Here is a 27927-nt window from a genome sequence, read left to right on the forward strand (position 1 = left end):
TTTGTTAACTGTAACACGAATTTTCGAAACGTCCTTACAATAAATAAAGCCCATCCATACAGTTTTAAACATAGATTTCAATTTGTTTTAATCAAAAATAAACAATTACTTTATTCTCTCCAACGTGCCAGTTTAAAGCGCATCTATATGCTGAACCCGCAGTCGTTAATAAATTTTTAATTGCTTTTCATATAAGGCATATGCAACACAATTGCATGATTGATTAAAAAATGATGGCTATTTGCGAACAAGTGCGGCCATGGAAATAGAAAAGCTGCAGCTCATAGCATTAGAAGTTTTTTTTCATTTGTCTTTCACAAATAGGTACAATATACATGTTTCGAAATTCAAAATATACATTATATACTACCTGCGTACATACAAATATAACAGTTCTATTTTTTATTTAATTTTCTTGCAAGAAATATCAAATGGAATAAAATGCCTCATTAAAGCTTTAACATTTAATTTACTAGGGAAAACCGTTAGAAACCCACATTTAAATGTGATGAATTGCAGCACTGCTAATTTTGCGCGCACTGCTGTTTCAGTGTTGCAAAACATCCCCAGTCAAGTGGTGTGCATCAGTGTTGGTGGTTGTGCGTGTGCGAGCGTGAAAAAAATAACAGCCGGCAGCAGCGGCGGTAACAACAGCAGAGCGGCAGAAAACAGAAAAGAAACAGTTTTCGCAATAAAAATAAACGCGAGCCGAGAGCTGAAAATCGTGCCCAGCATTTTCGCTTCAAGTTTGGTTACCATTCTGTCATCATGTTTAATTAACGACTAAAGCGTTTTGGCCTTAGGTGTTGCTTTTATCAAAAGAAACCCCCGCCACCGTCGTTCTCCTTTTAAAACCGTCGCGTGTTTTTCCGCTTAGATTAAAATACTTGAAATTCCGATTTCATTTTGGTACTCTATAAAGAACCCTGTCGAAATGCAGAAACTATTCAGACGATTGATGGACCACCAATATCTGACGCGGGACCAGATCAATGGATTCGACAACTACAAGGTGGGCAAAAGGATTCAAAGAAGAAGGATTTCCGTGGGCGGCTGTACTTTCCTTCGAGAGGGGGTGACCTTCTTAAGGCCGAGAAATCAGAACCTGTTCTCGGTACACCGTACTTGTTTTCAATTAAAATTCTTTTTATAGAAAGCCAGCAGACCGGACAAAGCAAAACAGCAAAAAAAAAAAAAGAAAGCCATTGAAATAGTCGTTAAACGGATGATGATGATGAGTTTTCACCACTTTAATCAGAAATTTTTACTTACAGTACAGTGCCATTGATACCTCGCCGCTGAGTCAATATGTGATGCATCCCTTTTGGGACTGGCTAGTCAAGGTGAGTGCCACGCAGAATTATATCATGCAAAAATCAATATTCATAAGGGAGCTGCCAACTAATCAACCCACCAAACAATCCACCCACTGCAGTTCTTCCCGCGCTGGTTTGCACCCAACCTGATGACCTTCCTGGGCTTCCTGTTCAGCGCCATGAACTTGGTGCTGCTCTCGTACTATGACTGGAACTTCGAGGCCAGTTCCGGGGAGGAGGGTACTACGCCAATTCCCTCATGGGTCTGGCTGTGCACCGGCATCAATATCTTTGTGGCCTACACGCTGGATGGGATTGATGGCAAACAGGCACGTCGAATTGGCTTGTCTGGCCCGCTGGGGGAGCTCTTCGATCACGGATTGGATTCATACACCGCCATGCTGATACCCACGTGCTTGTACAGCATTTTTGGCAGAAGCCGGGTGTATTCTGTGCGGCCAATGAGGATGTACTATGTCTGCCTGACAGTGTACTTTAACTTCTTCGTTTCCCACTGGGAAAAATACAACACCGGCATTTTATATCTGCCTTGGGGCTACGATCTCAGTATGTGGGGCAGCACGGCCATGTACCTGGTCACCTGGTATATGGGCTTCGAACGCTGGAAGTTTGAGCTGCCACTGGGATCCTATGGAACCCTGCCTTTGGGCAACGTCATGGAGGCGGTGCTGCATGTCAGTGCTATGGCGAATCTTCCACTAGTCATCCTTAATGTTTACAAGTAAGACTACTTATTTTGCATATTAATTAGTTACAGATTTATTTTATTATTTACTTATTAACATTTTTAGTTCATATGCGCATCGCACTGGACGCCTGCTGCCCTTTTGGGAGGCTATTCGGCCGATGTGGCCCTTCCTCACCTACTTCGTCATCCTGCTGGTCTGGCCATATGTCTCGCCAAACGATATCATGGAAAAGGATCCACGCGCCATATTCATGCTCAGCGGCACCATATTCTCCAATGTCAGCGTAAGTACTTCAAACTTAATATGGGGATAAAAGCTGTAGGTATAAAAAAAACATTTGATATGATATGATGATAAAGTTAATGAATAGATATTAGATTTTTGAACAGATAAAAGTATAAATGTGGATTTATTGGTTTCCTTGTTTTAAATTTGATAGCAAGTATTTAAATTCTTTAGTTTTCCGTTTTAAACCTTCATTTATTGCATATTTGTTTTTTGTATCTGTTAGATATTCTGATATATTTTTGGATATATTTCGTATAAATTGTTTATGATTATTGTTCGAAATGTAATCAGTCACCCTGGTGTTCCACTCCACTTATCAAACCGTGTCGCGTGTGTATTGAATCATACGCAATCAAGATAAGGAGCGGGTGTGTCTACATCTTTTCCTGGCCCCTTGGCACAGAGTTTACTGCCAAACAGCTACAAACCACTTAAAATGAGTCATTTGACTTGGCTGCCCCATATCGGCATTTGACTTTGATAAAACGTACACCTGAGAAAAAAACACCAAAATGCCACCCTTTTGTTGTGGTGGCAGACGCTGTGCGAAGGATCTGGAAAGGGAAGAACTAAATGAAGGTGGTCGCGAATCACTTAGGGAAACTATATACACTACGACTGCGGAATATGAACGTCCGCTGGCCCTTAAGTTTTACGCCCGCCACGACTGGCCATATTTCAATTGCACCAGCCAAGAGGTGCGGCACTTACGGGAGAAACTTGACCCGGGGTCACTGAAGAATAGCCAAAAAATAGCCAGCCACGATGAGGGTATTGAGGAGGCATACGAATTGAAGCATTTGACGCCGCAGCCAATGACAGTCAATCAGATCTACGGATGGTACTCGGATAGAGCTCCCCGCTATCTTAAATGTGATCGGGGAACATTCGTGTTTCCCCACGAGAATGATCCAATGATTGAACAAATTTTAAGAAACAAGCTCAAACGCTCTTAAAGATTTAGCCGTGTTTAAAATTTTAGTTTGTTAATAGAAATATAATTCCGATTCGACAGATTGAAGCATACCTTTAATGAGTTTTTCTATGGCTTTAAAAATGTGTAAAAAGTTGTTGTTTTGACCGACCTCCATTAGCACATCTAGTAATATATTTGTTTAATTTTTTATTGCAGTGCCGTTTGATTGTCTCTCAAATGTCCGTGACGAGATGTGAGGCGTTTCACTGGCAGACCCCCATGTTTGTCATTTCCTTCCTATTCAGCCTGTGGTTGCCGCTGCTGGAGAGGCCTTTGCTGTACATGCTCCTGATTGTGACTACCTTAAGTCATTGGCAATATGGATCCAGCGTTGTTAACCAGATGTGTAAGCACTTTAACCGGATCTGTTTCACTGTCCACAAGCGTGTGCCGCAGGAGGAGCATTCTAAAAAGGAGACTCTGCTGGCAGAGGATATCGGTCAGTCAGAAAATCAAAACGAAGAGTTATTGAAAAAAACGGATTAGGGCATCTGATTGCGCGATTATTATTTAGTTGCGATTTATTTTGCAAGTTTTTTGTGTATCAAGGAGGCTGTTTAGTTAAACAATTCTTGTGAGATTATGTATAATTTGTCTTAGTTAGAATATACTTAAAAATGGACTTTATCCTAGTGCTACAGTAATATTGGAGCTTGTTTCGGCATATTCCCAATGACTATTTACGTAATGCTCTCTTCCAATGATAATTTTTAAATCCCAACTTGACGTTATCTGTATTGTATTTAAACATTGATGACCCATAATAGATCAATTTTATGAACAAGTAAGCATGACAAGTGATTTGATCGGCTGCTAAGATATCAAATAAGTATTAGTTAATAGGTTATAATAGAGGCCAGACAAGTTCCAGTCCATGAACTCAATTATGCAAGAACAGTGCAGTTTACTACTACTTATTGTAGCCTTTAGCTTCCCAATTTTATTGCAGTGGTTACGCATAATCCTTAAACTAAAACAAAAATACCGCTCGCTTCCGCTGACCTTAAAATGTCAATCGATATTTCAATGTTTTATATTCGTCTAGACATAATCGAATAATTTCCATGCGTTATGCTTAATTTATTTCCATTGTATTACTTTTAACTGTTCCAAAAAAAAAAAAAACAAAAAATATCAAAAACAAATACACTCACCACAGCAACATTTCTAACTAAAATAACCGCAAAGACCTCTAATTATTTAAACACATAAACATATTCATTATTTTTAAAGCAAACCCCAATGTCATTCAACTGAAATGTGACGTCGTCCATAGCGCCACTGCACGCTTTATTGTATTAAATCTATTCATGTGCCCCCCGAAAACCGGGCTATCTCGCCCCTTACCATGTGTAAAAGTCAAGACAGTATACAAATAAAAATAAAATATTTTAAAATGATCACGCCGAGTTTTGAGATGAGTTCGTCATTTGATTTATGATTATAAGCTGACCGCATTCATCGAGATTTCAGATCTCAAAGTGAACATTCTGCCTGCTTATAAATACATTTTTAGGCCATGATGACAGCTGAAAGTCCCTAATTTCATTTGGATTTCATTTTAAAATCAGATTAAATGTTTAAAACAACATTTAGATTGTTGGATTTACTTAACATCTATTTAAAAAGTTGTACGTGATGTGTATCTATCGAAGCACTTAAAATATTTAATTTTTAAGGATGAAAATTGGCTAAGGCTAACTGCGACTGATTTTGAATTTGTTAGAATTCTTCTGTTGATCATCTTAACTTATTGTCAGAATCTGTACTCTATTTATGACCACACCTGTAAGTACATAAATGCTGCGCCTATGTTTGGCCAAGGCATAAATCAATTTAATAGAACCCTCATGATCGGATTGATATCGTTTGCTCAGGTGATTTTGTTCTGGCATGCGTACGTGAGGTGGCTGTTAGCCCAGTCAATGGACGAACAAAACGCTTCCTCATTAGCTAATTGGCGTGAAAAGCAACTACTAACCCCACTGTGCCGGGCGATGGGAACCGCGGTGACAGCGCCAGACCCGCCTCCGCCACACCCCGCCTAACGGCTGGGTAATATCAATAAACGGAGATGGAGATGGACACCGGCTACCAAGTCACGCCGTCGAAATGGGCACGGTCGAACAAAAAGAGACGGTCAGAAAGTAAATGGCATAAATAAAAGCAAAACCAGAACGAGAATCGAGAAGAGAGAAGAAAGCCGCCGTAGCAGAGGAGTTACATTGTAAGAAAAGTGTGTACGGAAAAGATGAGAAGAACTCTTTAAATATAGATTTTAAACAAATATGTTTGATATATTAAAAAAAAAGTTAATTCTAAATAACTATTATTTTTCTTAAGTATTTAATCAACGATTTTACTTATACTTATTTTAATGTAATTTTTCTCAGTGCACCGACGACGGCAGCGCCAGAATATGAAAGTTGCGCCTGCGCTGACATCGGAACTCTCCCATCGGATTGGGAATCAGTTGCGAGGCAGAAGCGCGCGAGTCAAGAACGCCGAGCGGAGCAACCTGACCAGGAGACCTGAGATCAACTAAAAAAGATGGCCTGGAAGACTTTCACGCTTTTACCCCTGATATGGGCAGCTGCTCTGGCCAATCCCTTGAGTACTACAACGGAGCCAGCTACTCAACCAGCTTTGAATAACGAGCAGATTCAAGATATCAAGGAGGAACACTTTCCGGCAATGGCTCCGCCTCAGGCTATCGAGGCCAGCGGTTCCAATGGCCAACCAATATTACTGCAACCTCCACCGATTCCTCCAAACGGAGATGAGGATGCGCTGAGACGCCGAACTATCACATATGATCAACGCCAGGAGGGACAGTACAACATTCGCGCTGATCTTGAGAACTTTATGATCTTACTGATCCCACCAGGACCACAGGAGGGCCTTAACCTTCTGGGACTGCTAGGTCGCGGGAACACTAAGGGCAGTGGATCGCTCAAGCGCAAACATCCCCTAAGGAGCAACTCCCTAAAGTCCTTCTACCAAAAGAGCCAGCTCCAAAAGCTGCAAGAGCAACAGAATCATCAACAATCCTTACCAGCGGCAGCTCTACCAGGATTTATTGAGGGTCGCTCGCCGTATCACGTTGATATCTCAGCCAGCGATTCCGAGCCGGCACAACGTCTGCAGCGTCAGCAAGTAGACGTATTACCTCCCCAATTGATTCCCATGCCGCAGTTGATAAAACCTTTTCATTTGGAAGCGGAACCAGAGCTAATTCAGGCCTTGCCACCCGTATCAGCCAGCAGCAGTGCAGGCTCTAATCTTCTGGAGAGTTACAATCATCGTGGAACACAATATTTCCGTAATTCCCGCTCTCTAAGAGGTGATACCTATCTGGATACCAATCGTCTGACAGGTGGTGACTTTCCCAGCCCGAGATCCATAAGTGCTCCAATATACCGCAGCGATCTTGGAAGCGCTAGTGGTATTTACCCACCAATAGATGTTCCATCCTACTTTTCGGATCATTCTCGCTCCTGGCAGCTGGACGAGGAGCCCACCAGGGCACAAGCCATGGAACCGGAGATAGTTAGCTTTGACCTGTTGGCCGATGACGATCTGGCCGAATCCCGAACCCTTCTCCGAGACGGATTGGCTCGCTGTGCCCGTGGAGAGCGGCGGGATAGCTATGGAGCCTGTCGCCAGATCGAGGGCTACTAGGAGGAGGAGTGAGAACCGCCAGACTGCCAGCCTAAATGTTAGTTTCATACTTTGAAAAATCTAGAATTAAGCCGACGAAATCGTCTTACCAATAAATACAAAAACATATTCGCCAATGTAGAAAATCTCTAACAATTTTATTCGTTAATTAGAAAGTGGACTATGATCATTTAATAGTTAAAATCATATTCCTTTGTACCAGCCAATCACAAATTGGAGGTTGACCTTAGGCTAAAAGCGGAAGTGGGCATTGGATCTAACGGTTAGACTACGTTAATAATGCGCTGAAGGATAAGGCTACAATCTTGACAGCTAGGGGGCCAAGCAATTACTATCCAGAGAGATAAAGGCCATCTGCTCCATAATTTTCGATGTTGCAAGTTTTCTACGCTAAACCAGTTTGCAGGTGGGCGCACCAGACCAGCCTCTTCCTGTGGTCAAGTCATTGAACCTGCGCCCAGAACTGCACCCAGACGAGATAACTGGAAAAGTCAATAGATTTCGGACACACATATGTTGCAAGCGGGGAAATTAGTATAGTTATGAAGATTCCCTATTTTATTTGGTCTTTGCCTTGAATCGAGGTTATTGGGTTAATATTTTTCGGTAAAAAAGTCTTTAATTTATAAAGTAAACAAATAAATATTGTTAAGAAAATAAAACTGTTTAATTATTAGAAAGGCATTTGAAATAAGAGATGGCCAAACACAGATCTGCTCTGCAGATAGCTCCCCTCGAATGGATCTTCTAACTTAATATGGCTGCCTGCTGGGAAGTATTAGAAATGCGCTCAGTTGCAGATTCCCATAGCAGCCTGGCAATGCGGAAGTCTTTGGGCCTATAGGCGGACATTGAACTGTGTCCAGAAATCGAGTTTTCATGGTCTTCTTCTGGTCCAGGTGGGCTCGCCTTAACTACAGCTAAGAACCAGGAATCATTCACCGCACGCATTTGAAGCTCATCGGTCCTGCTGTGTTTTCGCTTGGGAAAAATGTGCAAGTTCACCAATCGGTTGTTTGTCTTTGCCCTTTTGCTTCTGCCATTTGCTGAAATACAGGCCAAGCCCTTTGGTGGTAAGATTAGAGCGGGGAATTCGAAAAACGTGATCAGCGACTTTCTGGATGTCTTATATGATGACTATTCTGAGGATGGTTTCCAGCGGGAGGACATTCTGTACGATCAAAGGCAAAAGGGCGATGAGAACTATCAGTTAAAAGTTGATGGGATGGTCATCGGAGTGGCTCCGCAATTGGGTTCCAACTTGATGTACTCGTTGGCCGAATATTATTTAAGTGAGTACTTGGTGAAGGAAGGCAAATTCTCTATGTAAACTATCTTCTCCTTCAGGTGAACTGATGTTGCGGAAACAGGGTTCAGCAACACAAATGTTCGAAAAGGATCCGGTTATAGATCCAGAGTCTGTTGGTCCCGAAGGTGTTACTGATTTTCCAGAGCTATCCAAAACTGATATGGAAAGTTCTAAACGGTTAGTCTTAAACTAAACCTGTCACTAAAACTACAATTTATTTAATTGTCATTTCAGGTCTCCATCGCAACTGCTTCAGTTACTCAAAATGATAAAAGTTCTAAAGCCTAAAATAATACCTTGAAAACATATGTTAAAAAGTTGATTAGATTTTGAATAAAAAATCGATTACAAATTTAAATATCCGTTGGATCCCATTTAACGGTATTTTTAAAATAAAAAACTGGGTGACTACTGAATTGAATCAACAAATTTTTACATGGGATATGTAAATACCACCATCGGCAATTAATATGTAGAAAGTAAAAAAAACTGCAAAATATCTTATTAATGATATTAATAAAATAGTATTACGATTTTCGATATATTTATTAAAGGAACATTTTAAAAATGTATAATACCATATAGTGGAGGCTTAGTGTGAACATTCGTACTAAACATATTACAAAATACCAAAAGTTGGGAAACGACTTTAGCTCATATAAAAGTAAAAATGTTCACATAGTAAATCAGGTTTAAATTTTCAGTGACATTCAAAAACTGAAATGTTAAGATACAATGTCCTGTGATCTGCCACTGTTACAAATTTTTCCGATCAAAGCGCCAGTTTGACCAACTGGGAACCCCTGTGCGCTCCAGAGATAAAGGTCATCTGCTCCGTAATTTGCGATGAGCATGTTTTCTACGCTCAACCAGTTTGCAGGTGGGCGCACCAGACCAGCCTCTTCCTGCGGTCAAGTCATTAAATTGACGCATAGGGGTTTCAAAAGTAGGTGACTTGCGAATTTCAAATTTTTCGATTATCGATTTTTTTGTTTTGTTATATTGGTACACTCTTCCTAACATCTCAAGTTTCATGGAACATCCTCTTTTGTTTGGTTGTGAGAGGCGTAAAGTCAAGTTATTTTGCGAGCTCGGGATTTTTCTATCGAAAATATGGATCAAAGGATTTGGATTTTTGGCCAAAACAACACCACAATAATGCCTCAGCCACCATATTCACCATTTGCCCATGTGACTTTTCTTCCAAACTGAAGATAATGAAAATTGAAAATTTGAAATTTGAAGAGTCACCTTACTTTTTGAACACACCTCGTATGTATGTTGCAAGCGGGAAAATTAGTATAGTTATGAAGATTTTCTATTTCTTTTTGGTCTTGGCTTGAATCGAGGTTATTGGGTTAATATTTTTCGGTATCAAGCTCACTACAAAATTTCTTTAGCTGATAGTAGAGAACTCTTTAATTTCTAAAGGAAACAAATAAAAACTCTTAAGAAAATAAAACTGTTTAATTATTAGAAAGGAATTTGGAATAAAAGATGGCCAAACACAGATCTGCTCTGCAGATAGCACCTCTCGAATGGAACTTTTAACTTATATGGCTGCCTGCTGGGAAGTATTAGAAATGCGCTCAGCTGCAGATTCCCATAGCAGCATGGCAATGCGGAAGTCTTTGGGACTATAGGTGGCCATTGAACTGTGTCCAGAAATCGGGTTTTCATGGTTTTTTCTCTTCTTCTGGTCCAGGTGGGCTCGTCTTAACTACAGCTAAGAACCTGGAATCATTCACCGCACGCATTTCAAGCACATCGGTCCTGCCTTGTTTTCGCTTGGGGAAAAATGTGCAAGTTCACCAATCGGTTGTTTGTCTTTGCCCTGTTGCTTCTGCCATTTGCTGAAATACAGACCAAGCCCTTTGGTGGTAAGATTAGAGCGGGGAATTCGAAAAACGTAATCAGCGACTTCCTGGATAATTATTCCGAGGATGGTTTCCAACGGGAGGATATTCTGTACGATCAAAGGCAAAAGGGCGATGAGAACTATCAGCTAAAAGTTGATGGGATGGTCATTGGAGTGGCTCCGCAATTGGGTTCCAACTTTATGTTCATTGCCGAATATTACTTAAGTGAATACTTGGTGAAGAAAGGCCAATTCTCTATGTAAACTATCTTCTCCTTTAGGTGAACTGATGTTACGGCAACAGGGTTCAGCAACACAAATGTTCGAAGAAGGATCCGGTTATAGATCCAGAGTCTGTTCCTCCCGAAAGTGTTACTAAATTTCCAGAGCAATCCAAAAAGGATATCAAAAGTTATATTCGGTTAGTATTAAACTAAACCTGTCATTAAAACTGCAATTTATTTAATTGCCATTTCAGGACTCCATCTCAACTGCTTGTATTACTCGAAATGTTGAAAATTCTAGAGCCGAAACTGATATCTTGAAAAAATACGTATGTTTAAAAGTTGATTAGATGATTTATTTTGAATAAAAAATCGATTACAAATTTAAATATCCGTTGCATCCCAAATAACGGTATTTTTAAAATAAAAAACTGGGTGACTCTACTGAATTGAATCAGCAAATTTTTACATGGGATATGTAAATACTACCATCGGCAATTAATTTGTAAAAAAGCAAAAAAAAATGGAAAATACCTTATAAATGATTTCAATATAATAGTATTACGATTTTTTTTCACATTGCAAATCAACTTTTAATTCTCGGCGAATTCAACAAAGTGAAATGTTAAGATACAATGTCCTGTGATCTGCCCCTGTTAAAAAGTTTTCGATCAAAGCGCCACTTTGGCCAACTGGGAAACCCTTGTGTAAAGAATAGTCAGGTGCGAGATGGCGAATTCAATAACAGCTGTTTCAGGCGAACGAAGACGTGAATACCAAAAGTAGTGACTCGAATAAAAATAAAAATATTCAAATTATCGATAACCAAAATATTATTATTCTTTGTCAAAGACCAGCTTTGGCATTACTATACAAAATTTCGGGACAGATCAACCCAGTGGGCCTAGCAAATAGGACCGTGATTTGCAATAATTCAGAGTCAGTCCGTTCAAGAACCTTCCAGTAACTAGTTCGAACAGCATATAAACTTGCTGTCGCTGCAGCCGTGTTTGTATACAGAACCGAACACCCGACGAACTACGACGCAGTAGTCGAGAGCTCCAAATTTTTATAAACTATCACAAAAATTCGCAGCAACAAGTTAAACGAGAAATATAACGCGTTAGTGAAACGAAATATATTAAAGAAAAATCGACAGAAACTATTGAAGATATTGCGAAAATGCCGGAAAAGCTCTTGAAAATCACCTATCAGGGAGCCGCTATCACTGGTCCTCCGAAGAAAATTAATGCATACTTGCGTATGCCCTCTCAGAATTACACCATACTGCGCCGCGAAATAGAGCTCTATCTTTTCCAAGAACGTCAGTTGCCAAGATGCGATATTAGGACCTTCTGGATTGGTAAGTTTTAAAATGAAAACTCTTTTGAAAATAACTGCATATATAAGCATTCAGGTAGACAATTTCATTTGGGTCTCAAATATTGCAACACCTTTTATACATATATGTATGTGTGTGTACATATGTACAAATGTAACTGCATCCAACTGTGCTGACAATTCGGCTTTTAAATATAGCTGTTTTCTTTTATTAAAGTAGCCAAATTAATTGCGTTTTTACACAATAGTGTGGGATTCACATAAATAATATTATACTTTCTTATCTATGGCAGAAATGCGTTGACACATTTGATTAACTGATAAATGTTTTTATAGACTCTTATATCAGTTGCACTCAGCAATGACGGTATATTATTTCCGTTTTTAAAACTACTTATTCATTATCGGCGTGGACAAAATGTATATCATATTATATATATACATCGTTGGAAACAAATATATTAAATTCGTTATGCCGGTATAACAACAACTATAGCTAATTTTTCTAGCTTAACCCCTCTATGATTCACCTGTGATAACAAACGTACTCATGACTCATGATTGTTTCATATATTTTTCCTTCAACTTTTCAGATAACGATCAGGATGAAATCGAAATTGTCAACCAAAATGACTATGAGATTTTCCTGGCCAAATGCGAGAACAATATGCATGTACAGGTGGCGCCTTTAATGCCCGTTGAAGAGGAGCCGAATGCCACCAAGCAGGACAAGCAATTCTTCGGCTCCGTCCGTCGATGATCCGAGTAATTTTACTATCCATGACTCCGTCGAGTGCGATGGCTGCGGATTGGCTCCGTTGATTGGATTTCGCTACAAGTGCATCCAATGCAGCAACTTTGATCTTTGCCAGAAATGCGAGGCGGCCCACAAGCATCCTGAGCACTTGATGATTCGCATGCCGACGAACAATGGTCCCAGTACAATCGATGCCTGGATAACCGGGTCGAATCCGTTGGGTCGACGCTGTAGTCGCCGTTCCAGAGGTCATTGTGTATTCCAGGAGGCAGCCCAGGCAACACCAACTGGTGAGTCCTCCAAAGACAGTCGTCGAGAACGTCGTCACCACCGTCGCCATGGTGGTGTCTTGTCTCAATTTATGGAGATGATGACTAACTTACCGCTAAACGAAACTGCGGCCACTGCACAGGCAAAACCAGCTGTACCGGAAAAGCCCAAGGCTCCAGAACCATCACCAAGTGCTCCCCAAGCTGAGCCAACTGTAACTGCTCAAAAGTCAGCCGAAACCGAGGCCAAACCAACTGAGCCGAAGAAGAACACCGCTCCAACTGATCCCTCCTCCGAGGACCCAGTGACTACTCCACGCTCCACAGAGCCAACTACTCCAGTGATCAATCTAGAGAACCTGTCGCAGATCGTGCCACCCGAGTACATGCGCGCTGGTATCGAAATCCTAAACAATTTCAGCGAAATGTTTGCCAAGATGATCGATCCCACAGAGGCAGGTGATTCGGGAATATTTGCTCCCTCAATGACTCCTAATACTGAGACCAAGCAACCGGAGGAGAAGGCTCAATCACCATCAACTTCGGCCAGTCAGTCGGCTGCTCCCTCGGCTGCTTCATCAGCTGCTCCATCAGTTGCTCCCTCAGCTGCCCCATCAGGTGCTCCCTCAGCTGCTGCCTCAGCTGCTCCCTCAGCTGCTCCCTCAGCTGCTGCCTCAGCTGCTCCCTCTGCTAATCCATCTATTTCTGGATCCATTTCTGATGCTCCTCTTGAGACAGAGCCATTAATTCCCAAGCCAGCTGAGGCTGAATCAGTTTCGGTTTCGACCAGCAAGCCGGAGGAAGAAAGGCGCCATTCAGACAGCTTGGACCCGGACTGGCAGGTTATCGACAATGCTTACTCTGCAAACAACAGCAACTTGATCAATCTGGACACAACCAATCCCACAGCTGCTCCACAGCAGCCGGTGCGTGACTTTGGTCAACTGGGCGAACTTCTGCGTCAGCACATTAATGAGGAGGCTCGTGTGGAGCAAGCAACAGCCAACACCCAGACTTCTCAAGTAGATACGGTGAGTACGTCGACTTCGACCACATCGGTGTCCACCAATAGCGTCGGCACTTCTCCAGCAGCTCCCGAGGGAAAGCGCGGCATCCCCGTCTACCATACTGGTAAGTTCGCAATATGATGCCTTGTAAGCTTATTATTAATTATCTTTTTTTTACTTTTAGATGAACGCATCAATCAATCAATCCATGCCATGATGGCAATGGGTTTCAGCAACGAGGGCGCCTGGCTCACCCAGCTTCTGGAGTCGGTTCAAGGCAATATTCCAGCCGCATTGGACATCATGCATGTCTCGCAGAACCGCAACTAAATATGCATATTCAATATCCATATATCTATTATGTATCTTCAATATTTATAGGACCCAAAGAAAAAGGGATTTTATTTTATCGTATCTGTTTACTAAGTAGCTTTAGTTTTTTGTCTATGGTGCTTGATAATAATCGTACCAAAAAAAAAAAGTGAAAATGTGTGTATTTTATGTTTTAAATAATCAACAAAATATCATATGTATGTGAAATTACAATAAAGGCACAAAGTCAAAATGAGTCATGTTCTTGGCTAGTTTTTCGTTAGCTAATGATATGGTTAAGTAGAGAACGATTGACAACCAAAGCCCTCTCAAACTAGATAACAAAATGTGCAAATCATTTGCGAACTTAATATTAACATTTTTCACAATTCACAATGAAGAATGTTTATGTGTTGGGATATTTATCAGTTCCGCGTTATGCATAAACTATTTTTGAGTGACTGATAAATCTACAATACTTGGTTGCGGAATTCGATATCCAAGTTGCCCAGAAGTAATGAGGATCCAGAGTCAAAATACTCATACCCTGATATAGCCTCAAAGATCTTCTCTAGCACCAGCTACATCTGATCCAATGAAGTAATTGGTGGCCACTCCAGCAACATCCCGAACAAATCTCCGAAACTCGTAATTGGCAGTCGTTATGGTAGCGATAAATGTGAAAAACTTAAAGAGCTTCTGGTGATGGGCCTTCCACTGTCGCCGACCAAATCCGGAGTTGTAGCCAAACATTTGGGATACCATTAGGGCTATGAATCCAGACAATCCGAAAAATCGATGAAGCAGTTTCAAGGTGAAGCCACCGTTGATGAAATACAGCGGAAGACCGCTTAGAACGCTGCCTAGCAGAAGACCACAGCCGACAATACCTGATGTGAAGAGATGGAGGAATAAATTATCATGGTTTTTGGAGAAATATCAGGCAAAACTCACCGTAAAACGCGTGGTTGCTCTTAAAGTGCCTGACATTGGCATTGGGATCTTCCCATTTGCGCTCCAGCTTCTGCCATGTCTTGATCCCAATCCCACCGACTCCGACCACGAAAGCCAAAAGCCCCAAAGCTGCATGCAGGCGGTTAAGGTTCAGAGGACCCAACCAGGACTCCAGATATGTGCTATTCCGCACAAGCAGCGCCTCGCCCATGAAGAAAACAAACTGTGATGGAGATATAACAGAGAATTTAGATGATGTTTGTAATCGTGATTCAGCTAAAAAAGAAAGGAACTAAACTTCGGAGAGTCGAAGTTTATCTATTCAAAATCGTTCCTACAACAACCGCATAACGTGGTTTGAAATATTTAGAAGCATTATTTGTTTATAAAGGAAAAGTTTATACATGTGACCTCCACCTTTCCCTTTTAAAGTGACTTTCATAAATAACTTATTAATATCTAATTGCGAATATAAACTGGAGTACTCACGGCGATCGTACAATAAAACGCATGGCCGGCTGTGTGTACCAGCTTGAGCACCAGACACTTGTAAACAATGGCTATGGTGATCCCCGCCAGAAGAATGTGGGATATCCACGTGCAAAAGCCAAAGTAGAACCATCCGTAGGAGCCTTGTAATTCGGCACTTATCATTATGTATTGGATGTTATGGTAAAATCCCCTTATCTGCTACGTGAGATGCGCACGTAAAAGCGATAAGCTAGTTGTTGGCACTCTAAAAACCGAAGATCGCGACCGCTCGGAGCGACTGTTAGAACGCTTTTGACGGCCTGACGGCATGGAACAGCTGGAAAAAAGCCATCGAAAGCTCATGATTCGCTCTCGCCGGTGAATTCTGCCAGCGTAGTCCGTTCCGAAAAAATCACACTTTCAAAGCCATTGGAGCGCGGCGTTTGCAAAAAGGTGACTAAGCGGAGCGCCCCCGTTCACGTGTTTTTACCTTGGGGCGGGAAAGGCGGCAGCAGCCACAGGTGGTATTGATTGCCATTGCTCTCCAGCTGGACGGACTGTGATTATTGTTATTTTTGGAGCATTCTAAAACCAGTTTGGATAAGTGGCCCGTGCCAAGTGTCCGGAATTAATCATGATTATAACCGTGAGTGATTCCCAAAATCAGTGTCAAGGCATTTTAAATATCCAAAAAAAAAAAAAATAATATATAATATATAATAGTAGTATTATATTCAGTTTCCCTATTAATTCTTTGGTCCACCCCAAACACAAAGTTGGTGTTCGATGTTGTGAAATGTCGAACAAAAGCAAATGCCTAATAAATATACAGCTAAAGGCAAGCGAAGAGAAATAGATAAGGAACGAGAAATGTTTGTGTGGGGAAATCCAATAATAACACTCCCCTACCAAGATTTCGAACTTCTTACAAAGGATATGTACATAGCATTGTACCTGCATACATAATAATAATAACTTAAGCGAGACCAAAAAGATGAAAAGGTCACAGTTGTCAACATGTCGTATGCTTTATATTTTTCAAGTTAGGGTATTATGAATGTTTGTGCTATAAGAGCTCTATCGTATTTTTGTAATCTTCATAGATAATAATGAAAAGTAAATACAGATAATTCTGTGAACTCAATGATTGATTAGGTTATATTATATTTATAAAGGTGATTACACGGAATTCTGATGCAGGCTTAATTTAATCATAAACACAAGATTAGGTTCATTTTGTATTAAATAAATAATTGTGTTAGAAATTTTAAAATTTATCATTGGTCCACTCCGTTGTGTTATTATGCAAACTATTCCTTTTATGCTAAAGGCTTTCTTTTTTTATTTTTGCATAAATATGTATATTATCTTTTCTGTTTGTATAGCTTTTTCACACAAAAATAAACTTCTTAAGAATGTAAATGGAGCATCGTTTTTTCCGTTGAAAAAATTTATTCATTTCTACAACCTATTATCACATATAATATGTTTTCTTCGATTCAAACTGGGTATGTAAATATTTCAAGGCGAAGTTCTTGTAATCATAATATATTCATAATTCTTACGACCTGAAGTGATCTTTTCCAGAATGCAGGGTATTCACAGAAACGCAATGCCTACACATACATACATATATTACTAGGAAATGTACCGCAGAAGATAGAGAGAGAGTACAAGGGGAATCACCAAGCAGAAATCCAGTTCGGCGAAGCTCTCTTATATATACGGAAGATACATATCTCTCTGGCATTAGTCATTTGTATATTATTTACCCTCCTTCATTTGCAATACGATGTGAAATACAGGCAAGTGACGTCATTCTTTGGCAAGACAAGAGAGAGCCACAAATAGCGTCCCACTGAGGTAAGCAACCAAAACAACAACAGCTGACTCTGAAAGTGGGAGAGAGTTTTGTTATATATAACGCCTAGTCAGTTTGCCACAGTATTCCGATTCAGACGCCAGTTCTGTTGGCACTGCTAATCAACAAGTCCAAAGAAAAAAACCCAACCCCTTCTTACTGACACCCAAAAAATAACAAAAATATTTGTATTCCAATAAAAATACATTCGGATTTCTCGCGAGTATTATAAATTGTTGGTAAACTGATTTTGGGTTTTTCAAGAAGCCTGCCTGCTCATGTACGTAAATCATTTAAATGGCCGAAAAATCTAAATTTTAAACTATTGCGGAAAACACGAAGCGACAGTTATTAGTGACAATTAAAGTGTTAATTATTGAAAAACCCCAGTATAATTTCATTATTGCATGACTGTAGTTCTGTGACAAATATCATTCATGGGTAATCAGTTAAGCCCATGGGGCGTTACCTATATTCTTTTGTTCTATGTAAACATTTTCGATCAGCACGTCAGTTTTTTTTTTTACATTATATTCCATTTCCAGATGTGACGAAATAAGAAATTTGTCAATGGATTTAAAAATAAATAAATACATATGACTTGAATATGATTTCTTTTGATAAGTTTTACTTTATTCTGAAATATTTCACCATCTTCAACATTTTTATTCTGCTGCAAAGAATGTTTATTAATTTTCAATTTGTTTTATAAAAGTTTCTTGTATTATTACGCAATTTCAAGATCAGTTTCATAAAAACATGAAAACGAAAATCTTCTCAGAACCAATTATGAATGATATATTTTTGGAGGTGGCCCAAGAATATATACTCGTAGTACATACCACCAATATTGATATTCAAGTGCCGAATGCCGGCTTTTTTGTGGTCAGTGTTATTGTTTTGGTTTTGTTTGCCCAACTCGTCATCGATTTCAGTGGGCACATAAACGATTATATACACCGCTCTCACTCCCAGGTTTATTTACTTTAATTTTTATCAGTTTTTTTTTTTTTACGACATTGCTCAACTCATGGGAAGTCGGCTTCGCCCGCCCGGCTTGCGATTGTAGAGTCTCGATGCTATAACAAATCCGTGGGGCATCAACTCGAACCAGTCTCAGCTCGGCTCTGAGCCCCGTCGGTTGTAGCCGCGCTTACCATATTTTCCGCAACACACACCTAATTTGATTTGATTTGTATTTTTTTTGTATATTTCTCTTCCTGCCCTCCTTGGACCAACAACGTAAACAAAATGCGTCGCGCAGACGCTTTTGCTGTCACGGTTTGTGCGATTTTGGCCCTGCTGCAGATGATGGAACCGGTAAAGGCCGAGGGGTAAGTCAACTTCTAATATACTATGTGATCGAATCGGTTGAAAAACACAGCTGCGGTAAAAATAATAGTAGAACACATAGGTGATAATCAAAATCAGATTAGTGTGTTGAAAAATTCTTAAGAAAGTTGGTCGAAATTTAAGAATTAAAATTATATATTTTTATGGTTAATATCAAACGGGTTGATAATTAAAAATAAATCAGTAAGTAACATTAGATATTATTTCCATTTTTACCTAAAAGTAAAATCTTAAATGTCTCTTAAATGGCATATTTAAAAATCCCACAAATTACTGAAATGGAAACCATAATTCCTACATTTTATTTTTATGGCTACTATTAGGTCAGCAGTAACTGTATGGCTTTCGGTGTATATTTTAAATAATTAAGGCATACTTATTATGCATATGTATATAGGCAGATAGGTCCGTTTTTTAATGAATGTCGAGGTAATAAAATTGTATTTTTGTGTTCCCTTTTTTTAAATGCCTAATCGTTTATTAATTTAATTTTACTTCATCTTTATTGCCCTTGGGGTTTCGTTGGAGGGTTTATAAATATTTTATTTGCCGAGATCAGAATTAAGTGATTGCTCTAGTTTACATATAATATATAGAAATTTTTATTTAAAAACCTTACATATTTTCAAGTAAAATTAAGCCTTGCTAGACGTACTTATCAAACGATTTACATGGAAATCAATTACGTTTTCTTTATCACTTCGCTAAGTTGAATTTGTTGTTCAGATGAACTTTTGATGCTAATTGAATTTCAAAGTAAACCGTTTATACACAGATTTCTATATTTCTTAATTAAACAAGTTAACGCGTCACATATTTTGCTTGATTTAATGCTTTTTTTTGTTGATGAATTTACCTCATTAATACCGTGACACCATCTGGTATCTGTACTTTTTACACTGTAGGTAATTATCAGTAATTAGAAACGAATATAAAGTTGGATTATTGAATAGAATTAAACAATTCAAAAGCTAGAATAATACCAGTTGAGGCCTGAAGCGAAGCAAAGTCATCATAAACAAATGAATGATGAATGATTGAGTTAAAAACATTTGTGTACGTGATCGAGGACTGTAAGTGCGAGAAAAATGGCTGCTCGTTAACAAAAAACGCGGCTTATATAATTTCTGAGCCGGTTTCAAACATTTCTCAAGCACATCAGGTTCCTGGAAGGTGTACCGTTATCTCGCTTTGTGGACTTTTATAAATTCATGTTTAAGTACATACAAACTGCTGCCAAAGAACAAATAACAGTTTTTTGTTTTTAATCATAAAAAGAAGCTTCATTATCTTTACCAGGTTAAAGGTCACTTAAACGTAAACCAAATATTAGGGCATATTTATATATGTGTGGGTTTTGCCTTGAGATTAGAAGAAATTTATAAAATTGAAAGTAATTAAAAATGGGGAAAATAGTTTTATATATTAAACATTGATAACCTTTATTTGGGTCGAATTTTATATTTCAATTTGAAATAACCTTATTTCCAATTCCAATTACAGTAAATACACCATTGTGGGTCCCGGAACTATCCACTCCCACCGTGATTACAATGTGGCTGTGGCTGTTCACCAGACCAAGGAGCCTGTCACCCTGAAAGTGGGCATCACTGGACCCTCCTACAACGAAACCCAGACCTTAGAGTTTGTCAATTCCGATGAGTTCAAACAGATCACCTTTAAATTGCCTCCCCTGGAGTCGGGTGACTACAATCTTACGGCCGAGGGCGTCAAGGGACTGGAATTCAAGAACTCCACCAAACTGTCATGGGAGAATTTCAAGCCGTACATTAAGATCCAGACCGACAAGGGCAAGTACAAGCCCGGCGATACGATCAATTACCGTGTGATCTTCCTCAACGAGAATTTGCTGCCAGATACGGCGGAGGATGAGGTTGTGGTGTGGTTTGAGGACTCCAAGAGGAATCGCATTAAGCAGGAGAAGCACATCAAGATCACCGGTGGTGTTTACTCTGGCAAGTTTGAGCTTTCTGAGTTCGCCACATTGGGCTCGTGGTCCCTACAGGTTCAGAATGGTGAGCAGAAGACAGGCAATGGCGGTCGTAGGCCCTTCGGAAGATTTGGTCATTTCTGGCGTCAGTCGGATGAACGCGTCAACTTCGAGGTGGAGAAGTACGTACTGCCCAAGTACTCCGTTAAAATGGATGCCACGCAGCAGGTCTCAGTGCGAGATGGTGAATTTAATGTTGTCCTTAAGGCCAAGTAAGTATTCCGCTTATTTAGTTTTCCAATATCAGTTTCTAATACTAAGACTATCCCGCAGCTACACTTATGGCAAGCCAGTAAATGGTAAAGTTTTGGTAAATGTTCATCTGGATGAGACGAGCACTTGGGAGAATGTTGATGGCAAGACCGTTCGTACAGACTTCCCCGGACATGCGGTTATTGGAACCGCTGACATGGTCGGTGGAAAGGCTAAACTAACCCTGGATCTCAAGGATTTCGCTGGTTATCTGCCACACAAGACATCATCTTCATATGCCCAGATAACGGCAACCGTGGAGGAAGATTTCACCGGCGTGAAACTCAACGAAACGGGCGGTGTCCAACTGTATCCATATCGTTATGAGATGTCCTGCACAGACTATTCCACTTGCTTCTCTTTCAAGCCCGACCAGGAACAGGATATATCCTTTAAGATAACATTTGTCGACGGAACCCTGGTCACAGACACCAAGTCTGTGGTGAAGGTGGGTTAACTATTCTAACCTCTTAATATCTATTACTTATCAATACATAATTCCTAACTATAGGCCAAGTTCACTGAGGGAATCCGGCGCAATTACGGCTTTTACGGCTATGGAAATGAGCCACCGCATCTGGAACTGCCAAAGATTGAAAATAAAACTTTCGTGTTTGAAAGCCATTTGAATGAGTCCAGTGTGGCGCCTTTCAAGGTGACTCTTCCCGACTTGCCGGACATCGAAAACTTCACCCGTTTCTACAGCATTGAGTTGGAGTTCGTTGACGAGAAGCGCGAACTCTACACTACCTATCCCTATAGGGAGCCAAAGAAGATCGAAAATCCCAGCACTGACGAGGAAGAAAAGGAGTGGTTTAAGGCCGAAGTACAGAGGCCGAAGGACAGCTGGAAGTGAGTGCACGTCATTTTTCTGTTTTTTAAAAACCTTAATCAATGAGAACTTTTTAACTTTAACAGCCTAAAGATCGGTCAGGAGTATCAAGTGACTCTCAACTCCAGTCGTCCACTTAAATATTTTGTTTACAACATCGTTGGACGCGGTAACATCCTGGAAACGAAGCGCGTCGACTTGTCTGAACCTAAAAACACCATCAACGTCACCTTGAAGCCCACTTTCCTAACAGCTCCTAATGGTCGTGTTTACTTCTACTACGTGGATGAGACTGGAGAATTCCGATACGCCGAGGAAACGTTCAGCGTGGAGGTGGAATTGCAGAACAAGATCGAAATCACGGGTCCTGAGGAGGTGAAACCGGGTGCGGAAGTTGAACTCCAGATCAAGACGCCACCAAAGTCCTTCGTTGGACTGCTGGCCGTCGATCAGAGTGTGCTCCTGCTGGGCAACAATAACGACTTGAACAAGGACTCCTTTAACTGGCGTCTGAACGGTTATGACACCACCACTCCCTGGCAGGGTGGTTACTCCTACTTCCCTGGGGAACGAAGCGGTGTGGTGACTATGACCAATGCCAATTTCTTCTATAATCGCACCGCACCCGTCCATCACTTACGTAAGTACACAAGGTATTATGGAAAACCCCTATATAATTATTAAATCCATTTTTTAGAAGTCGCTGGATTCTGGAGGCGCGTGTTCGCCATGAGGAAAACATCAGTTCAACAAGATACTGCAGTGTTGCATTCTACAACCGCCGCCCTAGGAGCTGCTGCACCTGAAGCCGTGGGATTCTCTGGCGCGGGAGCATCAGCAGCTCCAACTGTACGAAAGAATTTTGCAGAGACCTGGATTTTCGCCGACATTGAGAGCACGGAGGAGGAGGTCTTTAAGTGGGTGAAGACAATTCCCGATACTATCACCAACTGGGTGGTCACCGGCTTTTCGCTAAATCCGGTCAAGGGATTAGGTGTGACAGATGATAAACTCAACATCAAGACATTCCAGCCGTTCTTCGTCTCCGTTCGGTTGCCCTTCTCCGTGAAACGAGGTGAGGTGATCAATGTGCCAGCTTTGGTCTTCAACTATCTGCCCAAGACCCTGGATGTGGAACTCACTCTGGATAACGAGGATGCTGAATACGACTTCGTTGATGCCTCAAATGAGGTAATTGGTGATCAAAAGCGATCCCAGAAAATCCGTGTGGGTGCCAACGAAGCCGCCGGAGCCTCATTCTTGATCAGACCAAAGGTTATTGGCAATATTCTACTAAAATTCACGGCGATCTCTCCTTTAGCCGGCGATGCTGTGCACAAGGCACTCAAGGTAATCCCCGAAGGTATCACCCAATACCAGAATAGGGCATTCTTTATCAATCTCAAGGATACCGGTGAGTTCAAGAACAGCTTTGAGTTACAAGTACCAGAGGACGTGGTTCCCGATTCGGAGCGCGTCGAATTCGGAGTAGTAGGCGATCTCCTCGGTCCGGTGGTCAAGAACTTGGAGAACCTTCTGCGTTTGCCCAGCGGTTGTGGGGAACAGACCATGTCCAAGTTAGTGCCCAACTATCTGGTCAGGGATTACCTGAAGAGCATCAAGAAACTTACACCTGCCTTGGACACCCGCATCAAGAGGAATCTGCAGGAGGGCTATCAGAACATGCTGCACTATCGCCATGAGGACGGAAGCTTCAGTTCCTTTGGACCCTACAAGTGGAGGGATGATGAACCTGAACGCAATGGATCCACCTGGCTGACTGCCTATGTCCTGCGCTCGTTTAGTAAGATCAAGGATATCGTTGACCTGGATGAACAGATGTTGACAAAGGGGTATGAGTTCCTACTCAGCCGCCAAGCGGAAAATGGAAGCTTTACGGAGAAGGGAGAGTACTTCTATGGCTCTCAGCGATCTCCACTGACCCTCACCGCAAACTCCCTGTTGGCATTGCTCGAGGAGGAGAAACCCAACCAGGCTGCCATTGATAAAGCAGTGTCCTATCTGAGCTCCAATACAGCGGAATCGGAGGAACTTTTGCCCAAATCCATTGCCATCTATGCCCTGCAAAAGGCCAAAGGCCCCAGAAGCTGCCAAGCAGGTGGCAAACCTCAAATCCCTGGCCAAACAGGAGGATGATCGCACTTGGTGGACCGAGGATCTGGATAAGCTGCGCACCTCGAAGAACTGCGGACGTTGGTGGTGTTGGGTTTGGAGTCAGGATGTGGAGATCACCTCCTATGCCCTGCTTTCCCTTCTGGAATCCGACGAGGAGACGGCTGATACAGTTCTGAACACGGTTCGCTGGCTGGTGGCTCAACGTAATAGTTTCGGAGGATTCGCCTCTACCCAGGACACAGTTGTGGGTCTCACGGCTCTGATCAAGTTTGCTGAAAAGTCTGGCTACGAGGCAGCCAAATGGGACGTGACTGTTTCCAATAAGGGCAAACGGGAAAAGACCGAAAAGTTAACCACATCGGAGGAGAATGATTTGCTGCTCCAGACAGTCGAATTCCCGCAAGGTACCAAATCTCTGGAGTTCGAGGCCAAGGGCACTGGCGCTGCTCTAGTCCAGATTAGCTACCAGTACAACGTGGTGGAGAAGGAACCAAAGCAAAGTTTCAAAGTTGACACCACTGTGTTGTCAGAAACAACGCCAGCTAAACTGGAGCTTTCCGTTTGCGTGGACTATGTAGAAGAGGGCAAGTCCAAGGAATCCAACATGGCCATCCTGGAGGTTTCCCTGCCCTCGGGTTATACTGCCGATGAGGAAAGCTTCAAGGACATCCGAGAGATCGAACGTGTTCGGGTAAGTTTTATATTTCTTTATGATTAAGTTCTATAAATAACATTGCATTTATCTGCCTTTTCAGTTGGTTGAGACCAAGAACGGTGACTCCGTAGTGGTTGTCTACTTTGAGAATCTGGTCAAGAACGAAAACAAATGCATTCCCATTGAAGCCTTCAGAACACATGCCGTGGCCAACCAGAAGCCATCCTCTGTGGTCCTCTACGATTACTATGACACGAACAAGAAGGCCACCGAATACTACTCCATCGACTCGAAGCTCTGCGATATTTGCGAAGGAGAGGATTGTAAGATTAAGTGCTGAATTGTCCAAACCAAAATGAAACCATAATACTTTCTGTCTAACATCAAATAAAATATTGTGATTATAATGTATATAAAAGGGCGATTTTATCATTTTTATTTTAAAATAAACATATGCAGTCAGACCCAGTCTTGGTTGCCTTGAAAAAGTGAGAAACCACAAGAAAATGTAATCTCTTTCTAAAAATAGGCAATCAGTATGCTTCTGCCCTACAGTTTATTTTTAGAAAATGTATTACTTTTTAATCAGGACAGCCTTAACAAAGCACGCAAAAACAGGAATAACAAGAATTACAATGGTTTTCTAGAGCCTTAAGTTAAGGTCGCAGGAATCTTGGTCCCAGTCGTTGCTCAACTTTGAGCGCACTTGGTTGTGTTCTTTTATTAAGTGATTTATTAGCTTACTAACTTTAAAATGACTGCCTTATATGGGGGATTTTGTTCCTTTGTGTCTACTTGCCTACCGCAAAATCGTTGGAAAACAAAAGGTAAGTAACGATAAATCCTAAATGAGATTTGAAAAATTGATAAAATTTATTTTCTTCTTAACCTGGAGTGTATTCACTGTTTTGGCACCCGGTTACCTACAATCTAACCGGGACTATATTCTTAACGTTGTCGGGAACGACATCAAAGAACCGATAAACCTTGTGATTTCCATCACCGGTACTTCGTACAACGTGTCCCAAAAGGTCAAACTTGACAAGGTCGACAATAACAAACAAGTTACTTTCAAACTACCCGATCTTGAAGAAGGTGAATACAATCTAAGAGCAGAAGGAATATTAGGTTTGGAGTATCGAGACACAAGGGACATCATTTGGGAGTCCCCTACACCGATCGTATACGTACAAACCAATAAGTTTACCTATCAGCCGGGTGATACGATTCATTATCGGGTTCTGGTCTTAGATGAGCTACTGCGACCAAATCTGAATGCGGAAAAAGTTGTTGTACTTCTAAGGGACGACAATTATAAAAATGTAGAAGTAGTTAGACCGAAAAAAACAAAAACTGGAGTATACACAGGAAAGTTTAATATACCAAAAGACGCCGACTTGGGACGATGGCAAATTATTATCCTGGACTCTGAAGGACATGAGTACAAAAGTGATGATCATTTAGACATCTCGGTAGATGTCATTCCATATAAATTGCCCAAGTTTGTGGTGACCATGAATCCTCCAGAATATTTCTCCTATAACGATTATTTGCAATTTGAAATAAATGCAGAGTGAGTAGCCTTATCTTATGCAACACTTTGATTAGTTTTAAGGTTGATACTTATTAGATACATTTATGGACCTCGTGTCAATGGCGATGTTGTGGTAGTCATTGAACTACTTAACAATTATCAGCCGTTAGGGAAAACAGTCACAATCAACGGTGGCAACCTGATCGATGGAAAGGCTAAGATTGACGCCAGCCTTAAAGACTTACTCAATCATTTCAATCTTACAAACTCCTATTACATGGCCAACGTAACGGCCATCATAAACGAATATCCAGGTGGAGCAAAGGTTTCTAAGGAGAAACTGTTGCATCTAGTTCGTAACCGCAATAAGGCTACCTGTATTAACAACTCCTGTATTCGACCTCCGTATAATAAAGAAATTGAGGTTGTTGTTAAGATCACAACATTGAACGGTACACTGGTAAATGATACTGCAGCACCGCTGAAGGTAAGTTATTTTCGTATACCTAGACTTTCGATTTTGACTTTGAATATAATATCTTACATTACAGCTTAAGTATTTAGAGAAACTAACGATTCTCTCTAATCGGTATGAGCGAAGTATTCGTATTCCAGAGATTGAAAATAGAACTTTCTATTTCGATGGTAAAATGAATGAATCTGGCATAGCTGTTTTCAAGGTAATGATACCCGAAGCTCCAAATGACAAGCTTTATTTACGAGACTATAAAATTTGGCTGGAATATGCTGGTGAAGAACTTGCCGTGCAGTTATACTATCCAGGCTCAAATCCAGATCCAGCACCAACTGAAACTCAGAATGATGTAAAGAATAAGAAAGAGTTAACCCTTCAGATACATGGACCCAGGAACAGCAAAGGCGAAATAGTACCAATGAAAATTGGAAACGAATATCAAGTCACACTTAGCTCTCTACGTCCCTTTAAATACTTTGATTATAACTTAGTTGGTCGGGGTGGAGTCATTTTACACAATGAACGAATCGACTTTACTGAACCTCTAAGGGAATACAACTTCACCATTAAGACCACTCATCTAACATCGCCTAGGGTGTATATCCATGCCTTTTATGTAGATCAGGAAGGAGTTATGCAATATGCGGAAACAAACTACCAGGTCCTTGTTGACCTACCAAATGAAATCACTGTATCTGCTCCTGAAAGTGGATCTCCCGGGGAAAAGATTGATTTGCTTATTAAAACAGAACCGAACTCTTTTATTGGTATTATGGCTGTCGATGAAAGGTTAAGGAACTTTAATTACATAATTGGTGATTTTCCACCCCATGATTTGGATGAAAGATTAATTAATTTCCACACTGCCTCCTCTCTTGATGGCTCGAAATCGGGTCTATTCCTCATGACCAATGCCAATTTGACCAAGAAAAGGTGTTCCCGTTCTATCCACACTGGTAAGTTGCCAGAAAGATTATACTAATTATTACCATAATACCTATTGATTTTACACATTTTTTTGAAATAGAAACAAAATCTCGGATTGAGACTTCTTTAAAACCTGTAACTCGTCCGAAAAGATCTGCAGTTGGAGATGACCTTCCTTGGAACAGTGCGGAAACCTTGATATTTGCTGATATCGAGAGAACGGAAAATGAAGTTACAAAATATCCAATAACCCTGCCAAACAAACTGGGTAGCTGGACATTTACAGTCTTCTCATTGCATCCAGAAAAGGGTTTGGGTGTTGCCAAGGAAATGGTCAAGGTTACAACCTTCCAGCAGGGCTCTTGATGAAAAAAGATTTTATACTTCTTATTTCTCTCTTAGTTCACATTTTTGTAAA

At 40.8% G+C, this 27927-nt stretch overlaps 8 protein-coding genes and 1 pseudogene across 8 annotated transcripts; 8 read left to right on the forward strand and 1 right to left on the reverse strand.

Moving 5' to 3' along the window:
• Positions 1–602: 602 nt before the first annotated feature.
• Positions 603–4689, forward strand: LOC108107133 (ethanolaminephosphotransferase 1). Its single transcript, XM_017214534.2, has 5 exons — positions 603–1012; positions 1275–1343; positions 1436–2058; positions 2129–2309; positions 3447–4689. Exons 1-5 carry the CDS (start codon positions 935–937, stop codon positions 3774–3776), a joined length of 1281 nt encoding a protein of 426 aa, XP_017070023.2. The 5' UTR covers positions 603–934; the 3' UTR covers positions 3777–4689.
• Positions 2599–3331, forward strand: LOC108107134. Its single transcript, XM_017214535.2, has one exon. The coding sequence runs from the start codon at positions 2827–2829 to the stop codon at positions 3268–3270; it is 444 nt and encodes a 147-aa protein (XP_017070024.2). The 5' UTR covers positions 2599–2826; the 3' UTR covers positions 3271–3331.
• Positions 4690–5771: 1082 nt separating the features above from the next.
• Positions 5772–7087, forward strand: LOC108106875. The gene has a single exon (XM_017214122.2). The coding sequence runs from the start codon at positions 5841–5843 to the stop codon at positions 6969–6971; it is 1131 nt and encodes a 376-aa protein (XP_017069611.2). The 5' UTR covers positions 5772–5840; the 3' UTR covers positions 6972–7087.
• Positions 7088–7881: 794 nt separating this feature from the next.
• LOC108106829 lies at positions 7882–8581 on the forward strand. The gene is made up of 3 exons (XM_017214066.2): positions 7882–8263; positions 8319–8457; positions 8515–8581. The coding sequence occupies exons 1-3, from the start codon at positions 7963–7965 to the stop codon at positions 8579–8581; spliced, it is 507 nt and encodes a 168-aa protein (XP_017069555.2). The 5' UTR covers positions 7882–7962.
• Positions 8582–10050: 1469 nt separating this feature from the next.
• Positions 10051–10683, forward strand: LOC108106830 (annotated as a pseudogene).
• A 532-nt stretch (positions 10684–11215) lies between these two features.
• On the forward strand, positions 11216–14304 carry LOC108106987 (protein ref(2)P). Its single transcript, XM_017214324.2, is given in 4 exon segments — positions 11216–11725; positions 12297–12432; positions 12434–13860; positions 13921–14304. Coding segments are annotated over 4 exon segments (1890 nt in total). The 5' UTR covers positions 11216–11544; the 3' UTR covers positions 14067–14304.
• On the reverse strand, positions 14214–15792 carry LOC108106988. The gene is made up of 3 exons (XM_017214325.2): positions 15492–15792; positions 15003–15225; positions 14214–14938 (listed from the first exon to the last, which is right to left on the reverse strand). Exons 1-3 carry the CDS (start codon positions 15654–15656, stop codon positions 14607–14609), a joined length of 720 nt encoding a protein of 239 aa, XP_017069814.1. The 5' UTR covers positions 15657–15792; the 3' UTR covers positions 14214–14606.
• Positions 15793–17596: 1804 nt separating this feature from the next.
• LOC108106984 (alpha-2-macroglobulin-P) lies at positions 17597–24991 on the forward strand. The gene is given in 9 exon segments (XM_017214323.2): positions 17597–17614; positions 18599–18668; positions 20191–20910; positions 20972–21398; positions 21462–21802; positions 21869–22422; positions 22480–23876; positions 23878–24609; positions 24674–24991. Coding segments are annotated over 8 exon segments (4437 nt in total). The 5' UTR covers positions 17597–17614; positions 18599–18642; the 3' UTR covers positions 24914–24991.
• A 430-nt stretch (positions 24992–25421) lies between these two features.
• On the forward strand, positions 25422–27875 carry LOC108106832 (C3 and PZP-like alpha-2-macroglobulin domain-containing protein 8). The gene is made up of 4 exons (XM_041819774.1): positions 25422–26146; positions 26204–26594; positions 26659–27538; positions 27610–27875. Exons 1-4 carry the CDS (start codon positions 25422–25424, stop codon positions 27873–27875), a joined length of 2262 nt encoding a protein of 753 aa, XP_041675708.1.
• Positions 27876–27927: the final 52 nt, after the last annotated feature.

Source organism: Drosophila eugracilis, unplaced genomic scaffold, assembly GCF_018153835.1.
Source record: "Drosophila eugracilis isolate 14026-0451.02 unplaced genomic scaffold, ASM1815383v1 contig_952, whole genome shotgun sequence".
NCBI classification, from domain to species: domain Eukaryota; kingdom Metazoa; phylum Arthropoda; class Insecta; order Diptera; family Drosophilidae; genus Drosophila; species Drosophila eugracilis.

Coding starts and splice junctions, on each gene's coding strand:
- LOC108106829 (XM_017214066.2), top strand. CDS start 7,963: ATGTGCAAGTTCACCAATCGGTTGTTTGTCTTTGCCCTTTTGCTTCTG. Junction 8,264..8,318: donor GTTGGCCGAATATTATTTAA/GTGAGTACTTGG, acceptor CTTCTCCTTCAG/GTGAACTGATGTTGCGGAAA. Junction 8,458..8,514: donor GATATGGAAAGTTCTAAACG/GTTAGTCTTAAA, acceptor TTGTCATTTCAG/GTCTCCATCGCAACTGCTTC.
- LOC108106832 (XM_041819774.1), top strand. CDS start 25,422: ATGAGATTTGAAAAATTGATAAAATTTATTTTCTTCTTAACCTGGAGT. Junction 26,147..26,203: donor CAATTTGAAATAAATGCAGA/GTGAGTAGCCTT, acceptor GATACTTATTAG/ATACATTTATGGACCTCGTG. Junction 26,595..26,658: donor ATACTGCAGCACCGCTGAAG/GTAAGTTATTTT, acceptor CTTACATTACAG/CTTAAGTATTTAGAGAAACT.
- LOC108106988 (XM_017214325.2), bottom strand. CDS start 15,656: ATGATAAGTGCCGAATTACAAGGCTCCTACGGATGGTTCTACTTTGGC. Junction 15,226..15,491: donor CGTTTTATTGTACGATCGCC/GTGAGTACTCCA, acceptor TCTCCATCACAG/TTTGTTTTCTTCATGGGCGA. Junction 14,939..15,002: donor GAGCAACCACGCGTTTTACG/GTGAGTTTTGCC, acceptor TCTTCACATCAG/GTATTGTCGGCTGTGGTCTT.
- LOC108107134 (XM_017214535.2), top strand. CDS start 2,827: ATGCCACCCTTTTGTTGTGGTGGCAGACGCTGTGCGAAGGATCTGGAA.
- LOC108106875 (XM_017214122.2), top strand. CDS start 5,841: ATGGCCTGGAAGACTTTCACGCTTTTACCCCTGATATGGGCAGCTGCT.
- LOC108107133 (XM_017214534.2), top strand. CDS start 935: ATGCAGAAACTATTCAGACGATTGATGGACCACCAATATCTGACGCGG. Junction 1,013..1,274: donor ATGGATTCGACAACTACAAG/GTGGGCAAAAGG, acceptor TTTTACTTACAG/TACAGTGCCATTGATACCTC. Junction 2,310..3,446: donor CCATATTCTCCAATGTCAGC/GTAAGTACTTCA, acceptor TTTTTATTGCAG/TGCCGTTTGATTGTCTCTCA.